Source organism: Varroa jacobsoni, unplaced genomic scaffold (genome assembly GCF_002532875.2).
Source record: "Varroa jacobsoni isolate VJ856 unplaced genomic scaffold, vjacob_1.0 scaffold_535, whole genome shotgun sequence".
NCBI lineage: Eukaryota > Metazoa > Arthropoda > Arachnida > Mesostigmata > Varroidae > Varroa > Varroa jacobsoni.
Genome location: NW_019213437.1, coordinates 267016 through 278722, shown reverse-complemented (window position 1 = coordinate 278722; position 11707 = coordinate 267016). Strand labels below are relative to the sequence as shown.

Genomic DNA, 11707 nt, shown 5'->3' with positions numbered 1-11707 from the left:
ATATAGTGATATCGTCCACCTAGAAACAGGTAGACTATATCATAATCGTAAGCTGCTGTTTGTCGGTCGGGAAACATGGCGTCGCTTATGTAACAATATAAACCGAGATGGGTTCGAACTCAGAATAGAGTTCTGCTAGCAATAAGAAAAACCTGAGAAACTGAACGGGAAAGTTTCCGGCTGTTTCGTAATAAAAGCATTGCGCTCTCACCCAGCAGCGGCTTCCCAACGGAGTTTCCGCATTTCAGGGCCTCATACTTACTCATTTCAAATTTGTGGCCTATTTAAGACCACCTGCTTGTAATTTCTCTTGTCACATGGGGGGGGGGGTCTAACAGAGGTAATGTAGACGTGACTAAAAGCGACGGCGTACAAATCAGGGTGCCAGATAGGAAAATATACTGCACACTTATGATGAATCCTTGTGTATCCTCAGTAGAGCAGCTCCTTTTTTGCAATGTGTTACATGCACAACGATATATTCTTTGGCTTTTCGTGATTTGAGGCAAATCAGGTATCATTATCCTTGACTCGAGTTACAATTCAATAGGACAGGAGCGGAGCACAGAAGTGGCCATACGCTCTATTATAATGAATTGAAATCACGATTTTTAACTTAGTGCTTACTTAAAAAAAGTTCTTCACTGCAGATTTTTTAAATCTTGTTGAACTTCCGCGTCATTTATAATGGCCTGCGTGAGGACAGTATCTCTTCTAAAAGCTTTCATTAAAAGGAAAACGTATTTTAAATAGCCTAAATCGGCTGCGGAATTTCGAAACTACATGCTAGAAGCAATTAATCAAGCTTCCGTAAAACCTCAGGTGGAGCTGCATGTATATACATCCTGCAAATAGATCCGTCTGTCAAAACAGATAGCCGAGCTGTCCTTACCTTATTTTGTTACCCCGAACACAAAAACTACCTTAAGAACATTCTACGCGTCTTTATATATTATTAATATAGCCAGCTCGGAAAATAGATTAAATAGCAACCGATATACACAATTAGGTAGTGAAACCCAAAAGAATTCACCTACCCAGGCACTCCGAAAGCAAATTCCTATAACGAGGATTGCAAGTGACGGGTAAGCAACGTATTTTTTTTACAAGGATAATTATTACACAGTATTATTAGTACGTCCACACTTCAGGTAATGGAAATTCGTTTCCGATGGACAAAACGTCAACATAAGGGTAAGCGGATATCTTTGGAAGCCGCTGAAACTGCGTGCCGTGTATGGCACCCCTATGCATCAAATCTACAAAGTGTGTTCCTATGCTCCAACGACATTCGACACATAATCAAGTGGTTTCTTCATAAGGGCCGTGTAACAGACATGTGAAGCATTCAGATAATTGTGACTGGAAAGCGTTAACAAATCGCAGAGCTAATGGCAATAAGGTCCTGCTCATGAAGCCCTGCTTGAAGCCCCGATAATGTATTAAGCAAATCAATAATATATGTGTTTTACGCCCAGAAAAACAAACTATATGTTTTCCTCGTCCACCTACGTATAATAACAATAACGACAAAGCATAAGCACTCGCTCATATGTAACGCGCAACAACTATGTTCCATGCCCGCTACTGACGCTAAGGTGAGCCAACGAAAAATATAAGCAATCTTCAAATGAAGCTGTCTAATAGCCGTTCGTAGCCAATGTACGGCGCTATTTCGTACATTGGCTACGAACGGCTATTAGACAGCTTCATTTGAAGATTGCTTATATTTTTCGTCTCATCTGTCGGATCCTCGTCGAAAGCAGAAAAGTTTCCCGGTGGTGACCGGAACGGCAAATACTTCAGCAAGGATATTGTTGAATTACGAGAAAATAGCTAACGCCGTTCTACCCTGTTCCCCCCCCCCAGACCCCCTACTTCTCGCCTCTTTATTGCCCCACAAAAAATATCCCTACGAGATGTGCTGTATCTAAAAGGAAATCAAAGAAGCATACGCTTGTCACGCACCCTCAGCAACTGCTTACAGAGGTGATGCACAGGTACCCTTTGGAGCGAGCGCAGAACGCAGAAACGATTTCGTACGCTGAGTGACAACCGCATTGCCGAAGCACATGTCACTAGCGAAGGATTACTGAATTCTGGGTGCGTTTTAAGCCGTGTGTATTTCCATGGCGTCCATGGGATATGTCTTACGCGCATTGTGGCCTGCCCCAGGCAGTGAAGAAATCATGAACAACGCACTTACGAACATCAAGCATTTTTTTTGCTTCCGACCACACCGCCGCTCAGCCACAGCTTGACAATGGCAGTCTCTATCGCACCACTTATGCTTTAAGGAACCTAAATGAACTAAATGGTTAGACTGAATGGATTAATACTTGTTAATTGTTTTATTTAGAAAAACAAAGATCTGCTTTCTATATCCGTTTCCTTTTTGCAGCAATATTCTTTGCCGCATATCGGCTAACAAAGGCAATTCGCGTATATGCATGTAAAGTGCATATGAGAAATGCGTGAACTAGTTAGTTCTGCTGTTGTATCTCGCTGTACTGCACGATGCGTGCGCACGCGACAGAGCAACGATAGCATGTAAACCTTCGAACACGTCAAGTGGTCTAAGTTAAAAATTGAACGCAGACGGACGTCGATAGGAGTCAGCTGAAGTGACGCATAACAAATAGTACAGGATAGAAATTCGCATTTATTTAAAGATTGTTCGAGGTTTACTATATAACGGAGAAAACAATCCTAGATTTCTGCTAGCGTCGAGCAGCAGCCGTTCGAGACGATTGTCTCCTTTGCCAAAGCGTAGAACGAGTCATAAAATCAGATCATGATTACACTCGTGCATTACCAGTCCTTTTAAAGTTGACTAAGCTTGGGTGGCCAGACAACAACGCCTCTAAGACAGAGTCAGATAGGGTCTAAGGATAGAGTTTTTGTACCAAATTCGATCTGAGTAAGAAAAGTAATAGGGCAAGGGACAAATTTATGTCAAATTCAGGAGGTAGAATGTTTCCAATAATTAGATGAAACGGTATTAAGAGCTGTTTTCAGTGGCATATATATATAAACTGAAAACAGCTCTTAATACCATTTCTTATAATAAAAAATATAAAAGACATACACATGCAATAATAAAAAACACATACATATGTGTGTAGGGAGCTGGTCTTTTATCAGAGCCAATAGTTAGTTACTCTTTCGTATATATCCAAAAATTTCTATTAGACTAGTTAGTTTTAAAGTGCCGTTTTCGAAATTATTCTAGCTATCAGTCATTTATTATTAAACAACTGCATCTTTATAGGGCAAATCATCGCTACTCATTAAATAGTGCGAGGTGCTACGGTCGGAATTGTGCCCGTTACTGTGTTTTAGAAATTGAATTTTTCGCTAAGTGAAACATTTAGAGGATGACTAAACATAAAATAACAGACTTCGTTAGTAACTTCGATATAAAGAAGTTGCATGATTATAACCAAGAAAAAAATGTTATGTTTCGGCTTTGTCGAATCTGTAATTATTTAGAGTCACTAAAGAAGGTATCTCACATCAGCAAAAATATCTGCCTTAAACTTTTTTCCACGTAACATTTTTGCATAGAATAGAATTATATTCGTAACATGGATGTATACTCGTAGGCGAAGACGTGATCACCTGGCACCGTCGTCTTGCCGACGGCGCGATTATGTAACGATGAAATCCTCTATTCAAGGTGTGATGCGCCATCGTATCAACTGCATAGAAATTGCTTCTATCGTTTAGTTTCAATCGATTTGTATCTACAACTATTTGTAATAGTTGTGTGGCAATTGTCGACGGTTCGATTTGCTCCTTCAATTCACAGTCTGATTTTAGTTAACTTTCAAAAACCTCCGGACCGTGGATGGATATTGGTACTACTGCGACTGCGTCTTCACGAGTTCGATCCGACTGATCTGGAACATCTCCCAGTCGCTACATGAAACCAGAATATGTTTATTACAACACGCAGAAGAACAATGGCTCTCAGTAATTTATGTTAAAGACGTCAATTTTGTAAGTGTATGTAATAATAAAAAACGGAGTCTATCTGAAGGCTCAGACCAAAGATAATCGTAGTAGTAGTGAAAGTATGCTGTACAATTCTTACATGCAATATACTTGCTCGTTCATCATGATGTTAATCAGCTATAAATTTTTACTGCATAGATATAATGGTCACGCAAGTTATGACCCGGGGCTAAATAGGTGGGTCCATCTCAAAAATACTGAACAACACCCAAGCAATACCACATCTACGTAGAATAGAATTCGCAGGGACATTCGTTCACGATTTAAAAAAAAGGTCGTTCTATTGACGTCTACAGGCTCGCACCTTCGGTCGAGACGCTCGAGGCCAACGACGATAAGGATTGTAGGGCAAACGTGAACAAGTCCCCCTTCGATATCCTCTAAAACGCACACCCCATATCTTTGTTATGCCCTTTATTACCTAGAAATGAAGCTGCTTTTACAAGTGCAAGCTAATTTTCATTTTTTTCGTAGTACTTCGTTCGAAGTATTATGTGTCAACGTAACGTAAAACTGGTCCTGGCGTGATGCCAGAGACCGTCTCAGTTCACTGGCCTTTCGCCCATCTGCCTATTCGTGTACAGACTACATCAATCAAAGATATCCCAAGTAGGATGTACTTTATTGAACATAGCAAGTCATAATTATTCGAAGAATACCGATATTTATAAGAACAATTGTTTATTATGATCATTATTATTACTGTAGTCAAGGCACGGAACTCGCACAAGTTCAACACTCCGTCACAAATATACTATAGCGTCTGCACGAGATAACGAGGGACTGCGCAAACCTGTCATTGCTTGTAACAATCTGTTAATATACAAATTGACGTCATCGGCTTATTTTTTCGTATTACCCTTATAACATTATCTCTCAATGGGGCTAATATACAAAGTAAATTGTTTTCTGTGGAACTTATTCTATGAAGCAATTCATGCACAGACGACCGTCTAGTGATACTGCAGTCACTAACATCAAAGTTGACTAGTTCGTGACGTACGCTGGGTCTTTTCAGATGTTAAAAATAACGGTAAATTTTTTAAAAAAAATCGACAGATAGCCCCTCGTAAAAATAACAATAGTAATACTTATATAGACAAAAGAAACATACATATTGTGCTATTTACAAAATATCTCTGCTTACTCCATGAATGTACATATCTTTCTATTACGATATTATCTATTTTTCAAGCGGAAAGCGTATAGCGTTATACAGTAGTTTGTTTCGAATGTTGGCTGAACGACAGGTACATGCAATAGCTAATCTAGTTACGTATCAGATATGCAAGACGGTTATTATAGATATGATTAAAATCAAACCGATACGCACCACTATAGCTACAACAGTCCAATCCAAGTGTATTTCTATTTGTTCGGTCAGAGTGGCACTAAATGAGATCAGCTAATCTTTGGTTTCCCTCAATGGCCCACCTTTTTTTTTTTTTTTTTACAATTCATTACGTTTTCACTTGTTACCTTCGTATATTGCTCACCTTTCAGAGGTTATAAGATAAATACCGTCAGCTTGCCGATTTCATGCCGAACTCTTAACATCGCTGCTTAATAAGAGGCAAATTGACTGACAACACTGACCACCAGAAAAATGTTTCTTTACCCGTCCATTTGATTCGAAAATTGAAAAATTCTATATCAAGTTTCGCATTCTATATTCATAATATTCTATTCGTAGGCACATCGTGAGATGGGAATTCAATGTGAACAAATCCTTGCGGTGGCGGCCTCGACAAGGGTTACCGCGGCACCCTTCCCCCTATACAGGAGCTGTGATGCCTGTTCTGTGCGTCGATCCTCGGAGAACAGATTATCCTGGAGCTGGTCGGTGTCATTGCCGCGTTGTTTGACTAGCTAGTTGGCTGTGTGTTGGTCCGTTCGTCGACTTTGGCAGGCTGCCCCTATCATCGCAGACAGCTGACTGATCTTGCTGAATCCAACGATTTCGATCGATAACACGCCTAGTAAACATGTAGCGACTTCAACTGCCTCTCGCGCTCATCTGGTGATGATTGCAGGCGATAGTAAAGACACGTCGTACGGCTATTTTTTGGTCATTTAGAGTTTCGTTGTCTCTACTATTAGTATTGTGATTGTATTCGATGAAGCGCAGCTGCTAATCTAACGGGAGAGTGATGGATGACCTAATTTAGATGAAATTTAGTGGATGTTCTACTATGAAGCAAGGGACGAAACGATGCAAATACGGTTCTTTAAAAGTCTACAGGGATAGTCCTTGATTGACTCGATATAGTCCAGTATAAAGCTTATTGGAAGCATCGTGTCGCTCGAGGATAGGCATCTCGTTCGCATTTGCAACTACCCGCACCCATTGCTTATCGGTGGAAGACTGGCGTACAGCATCAACGACACACTGTACGTAGAATGCCTCTTCGAATGTTGCTGCGCTTTGAACACGTTCCTTTGTCCATTGGCAGAGGCTGGGCTTCGCAACGAAGGCCTCCTTCAGGGAGCCGATCAGTTTGATCCACCCTTTAACATGGGCTTTAGGCAAATGTGGCGGATGAATCTTCTCCTGAAGCTTCTCCTTGGTGAGGTCCGTAATATTGCGGGGCAAAATCGACGGCGACTGTTTAAGATCTTCGACATCTAGGTAGAGGACATCCTCTTTCATTGATCCCACTTTTTGGCCAAACAGGTCACCCGATCGCACAACGAGAATGCCGCTTATACCACATATCGTTAACTCCTCAGAGTACTGGCCAGCAAAGCGTGTGTTAATGTTTACGGTCGCGAGCGCCCCGTTATCCATTTCCAATTGGAATGCGCACAGATCGTCGGCCTGCGCTTGATGAAACACATCTTTTGATACCTCTAACGTTCGTAGAGTACCCATAACTCGAGTAGCACGTAGACCCGTGATAAAACTGATGATATCGATGAGATGACTACCAAAGTTCGCTAATGCCCCACCTCCTGCGCGAGCATCTTGCAACCATGAGTAACGGTCTTGAAATAAGCTCCCACACATCACTCGGACATCTATGCTCTGTACTTCTCCGACGTAGCCGTCGGCTAACTGACGTTTCATATGAACGAAGCACGGCAGAAACCGGAGTGTGTGACCCACAATTGAGATCAGTGACGGGTAGTATTGTGAAGCTTGGACCATTTTCAGTACGTCGGCATTATCTAAGCCTGCCGGCCTATCGCAGAGGACGTGCTTACCGATTCGAAGAGCCTTCACAGCGATGCCCGAGTGAAGATGCGGTTCGCAAAGAATGGCCACAAGGCTGACGTTCTTCCGTAGCAGCGCGTCATCTTCACGAGTGGTCCAGAACGGAATATCCAGCTCAGCTGCGGCCTCTTTCGCAAGATCGGCTGTACGAGCCCAGAGAGCTTCGATACGAAAACCGCGCAATCGAAGATGTGGCACGACCACTCGAACAGTTCGACCCGAGCCAAACACCGCTATACCAGGTAGGTTTTTGCTCTCCATATTACTACGGTATCTGCTAATATGGCTGCAATGAAATTATATCGCTAACTCGTCACCGATCGTCGTATTCAACGTTTATCCGACACACTTAGAAAACGCATGCTGACCAGCACATATCAAGTCACTCTTTCACGGGCACTGGTCTTTCTTCCAGATAGACATGTTTCACCCTTGGCACATGTTACTTCTAATGGATATAACAACTATAGATGATCCAAAAACATTATTGCCACAGTTACTTTTACGTGACATAAATGGGCATTCGCAGTGTGCAAGCCAAACACAACCATGCCGTTACCACAACACAAATAGCCACTCTTATTCTTATTATCCACTTGCCTGAGGCAAACTGTTCTCAATTATTCAGGCGCCAATGGTACCGAGCCTCTCCTAACAGCACATGACACTTGATTGCCCCTTGACGCTCTTTTACCAACAACGGATTTACACTCAACACAGTGTGAGAGGGGCACCCCAGAGAGGGAGAAAAAGGGAGACAAGCCGGACTGCAACATAAGCAGCAGAACTATCAGTTGACTATAAGAATGTTACAACGCCAACGCATTCAAAACGGGAAAGGACAGCACCAAGAGGTTAAACACAGACCAGAACCGTGCATAATACCAGGCAGTTGGGTTAACTCGGCCGGCTGATGAACATAGCAATCGCTCGTTGACCGAAACTTAAGCTGTTTATTATTGTTCATTTTCGAAGTTGAAGCAGGCGTTGAAGGGCTGTTAAGGCCAACAAGACAGAGGGAAAGGAACGGGGCTGGTCTTTCCTTTCGATATTTGAACGAGCGCGCCAAAAGTTGAATTCGATGCAGTTCGAGCAGCTTTACAAAACTGTATATTATTAACAAAGCGTAGTTAATATTTGCCTTCCAATCTGAATAACTAGTGACAATTGAGCCTTTCGCTGCTTGTTTTTTTAAATAATTCATACGAAAACAAAAAGTCTATAGATCGCTACTTGTTATGCTTGGCTCCAGCGATTAAACGTTAATTAAAACTTACAATACTGAATAGGGCAAGGCAAGCATAAACGATGATCAACGGCTTGGTGTAACGTGACAAGGAAGAAAGCTGCCCTGTTTAGGCTGAGCCGTAGTACAGCATATAACCGATTTATTAATAGGCACAGTTTGTTGTTACCCACATATGAGTCAGCGAGCCTGGTCCCCATAAAACCAGGTATAGCTGAATTCTTCCTATTATCGGCTGTAAGTAATGATGATTATAAAATCGCTTACTTCTATGCCGTTCGATTCCATTAATAGTTGCAAGATTGTTCCCGATCGAGCCAGAGCGAAATATGATCGTTACGGAGTGACACCCAACGATCCTTAGTGATGAATACAGGGAAGATATTTGTATTTCTTAAATTGTTTACTGAAATTTAAGAAATACAAATCACCTTCATATATCAAGAAGAGCTGATGCTGTTATAACGCACCCTTAACACACAAATCTCTTTGTGTAAGATATAATCTTTTAGGCAACATAAGAAGTCATTGTTAGATTAGGGTTGCCGTTCATTATTATATATGAAACAAAGAACTAAGTAAGCAAATGCGCGTCGGCGATAGAAGTCAAGTATTAGCTAATATTACAGCCCATAAACCGAACAAAGTAGACCCTATAACAGTATGCCAGTGATGTATGCTCTCACCGGAGGCAATAGGGTGGCAACGTTCTTGCCACACTTCAGTGCCAACATTTTCTCAAACGATTGACCTCTAAAGCAACTCGACAACAACATATTATCAAGTGTTGACTTATAAGGAAAATTCTGCTCTTTGGTAAACTAGTTCGTTCTATCCTACATCGTCTTCGCAAGCCGAACGAACGAAGAAAAAAGAAAATTCAATAAGCGTTATAGCTACAAATTTTGTAAAACTTTGATACCTTTCCGACCATTGCAACCAAGTTAGATTAACTTGCGAACTCTAATACCTAGCCAGTTAAACGTGCTAATATACATCGTACATTTATAGCTCTTTATTGTGTTATTTATTATATGTGTGTCTACACAAACGGCGTGAAGTAAATGGAATTGTTGATTTGATCGTGCGATCGGGTAGCTAAGTTTTTCTTAACCAAATATATGCTTATATAAACCAGTTTATGATAGAATAAATTAATAGAACTTTTAAATGCTATAATATATAAAATATCTCATTCACATTACTTAACTAGTTTCGTATTTTTACCGTACGTGTGCTACTTGCATAGGTTTTCAAAAAATTCACAAAACGCGTACCAATTTTTCGACGTTTACGGTCCGCTGGTGTAACACAGCATTAGTTGGATTCTAGAATACATCTCATAAGCAAGATTTATTTAGCGGCATAGATTGTTTGTCCGACGCATTGCTTAACTACAAAGCTAAAAGCAAACCATTTTCACGTGCTGTAATAAAAATCTAGATTTATGCTCGTATTGAGCTCTCAGCCCTGATTGGACCTTGAAACAATGTCAAAACAGTGATACAAAAGCTCTCTTGAATTTAGTTAAAATAAAGAAGGACGTCCTAAGAAAGGACAGCTTTAAGCGCATAGTCTGTTCGCACACATATGAAATAAAGACAAATACGTCCATCTGAAACAAGCTGCATCGGTTTTTTCTGCTTAACGTCCGGCGTTTAAGCTGTCTAGCATTACTTCAAACGGCTGGTCGTTAGCATCACACGAAACTTGTCTATGCCAAGATTCAGACTTTAACGACCGCGTGCCCTAAAATTAAGCATGCGAGCACGCTACTATACAATAAATATTTTGTTACCACGGGCTGAGCCGCATCGAGCTGAGCGACACCATGCCTAGCAGGCATCTTGATGAGGTTAGATGTCTTTCTTAGCTGAGAGGGTTTTCACAATTTTCTGTACCTGAATTTTTCCGCTTTTTACTATGGAAGCCGTAAAAAGGCCAGCATGGCCTTACAGTCATTCAGCTTCATCAATTTTATCACTACAACTTCTCGCTAAAAGGGTGCTATCTCTGTCAGGAAAATTTTCATAAAAATTATTGTTCGTATATTCGAGCACATTGAACGCCAGTGGCCAATACTAGTTTCACGGTTGACTAGCTCACGCAGCTCGAGATATTTTTTCAGGTTGGTAATTGTAAACGCTAGATAACGTGTTGTCTAATATGTATATTACACTGTTCAGAAACCTTATCCAGTATCGATATACGAAATCTTTATGACCCGACAATGTCAGCAATAAAGATAATGGTCTGAAATGGCGCGCCAATTTCCACTCCTGTAAAAAGTTCCTGATCACGATTACGGATCACACAGGGAAACCTGCTTGCCGTCAGACCTGCCATCAAATCCAACCTTAACCTTAGAACAAGCTGTGACACTGGCATGTCACAAACAGACTGGAGTGAAAGCTGCAGCTTTAATTCGAGGTCTCTTCTAAATTCCAAGTTTCTACGTCATAACTAATTCTCATTAGCCGCGAAGTGTTTTAGGTATAGACACGATAGCTTTACGTGCTTATTGTAGAAACGTTCGTTAAGAAAATATTTTTCTAATTTAACTAAACATCTCGAAAAAATGTATGTTCTTGAATGAATGGCCACGTCATACACCAGATTAAAACCAGCACCCAGGAAGGAAGAACAAAGATGAAATGACCCCTCAAACTCAAAAAAGCATTTTCATGGCCAAGAATACAGGGAGTGAGATCCAGGGCGCACTATAATATGCTTGTATGGGATTTACTAGAAGAAGTCGACTACTAGACGACCTGGAAGCAAAAAATCAACTGAAGCCCTGTAAAGTTACTATTCAAATAATCTTTGTATTCCGAGGTAGCCACTTTAACCCATAAAAGGGGTTGATCAACTATAGAAAATAATTGAAATAGGCCTCATACACGTGAAAGCCCAGATATACTATGCAGCAGCGGATTACGTTACCAAAGACCGTTTGGTGAAAGCGATGTGCTACCGTATTTAGTGCAGTTCTATATATGCTACAGGTGTGGTTGATCGCTTACGACATGCTCAGCGAAATTTGTTTTAATCCTGGCCTACTATATCTTGAGTAGTCAAATGTTTTGAAGAAAATGAATAGACTTAAAAAAAAAATAGGTATTTTCAATATAACTTAACCTCATTTGGGATTCTCAGCTGAATGGTCTTTTAGAAAGATGCATTCAAATGGTCAAATCAGCGATCCCAAAATCGAACGGAACGCAGGCTGG

The 11707-nt window shown here is 40.9% G+C and overlaps 1 protein-coding gene and 1 long non-coding RNA gene across 2 annotated transcripts in view; both read right to left on the bottom strand.

The window, feature by feature from the left end:
- Window positions 1–8223, bottom strand: part of LOC111261239 (uncharacterized) — a 15006-nt gene extending 6783 nt beyond the window's left edge. Inside the window, exons 1-2 of the long non-coding RNA XR_002680865.2 lie at window positions 8117–8223; window positions 1969–3921 (exon numbers count right to left, since the gene is read on the bottom strand). This is a non-coding gene — a long non-coding RNA (uncharacterized LOC111261239). The remainder of the gene's footprint in view (window positions 1–1968; window positions 3922–8116) is intronic.
- On the bottom strand, window positions 4619–8071 carry LOC111261238 (glucose-fructose oxidoreductase domain-containing protein 2). The gene has a single exon (XM_022834564.2). It carries the CDS (start codon window positions 7490–7492, stop codon window positions 6254–6256), a length of 1239 nt encoding a protein of 412 aa, XP_022690299.1. The 5' UTR covers window positions 7493–8071; the 3' UTR covers window positions 4619–6253.
- Window positions 8224–11707: the final 3484 nt, after the last annotated feature.

Coding starts and splice junctions, on each gene's coding strand:
- LOC111261238 (XM_022834564.2), bottom strand. CDS start 7,492: ATGGAGAGCAAAAACCTACCTGGTATAGCGGTGTTTGGCTCGGGTCGA.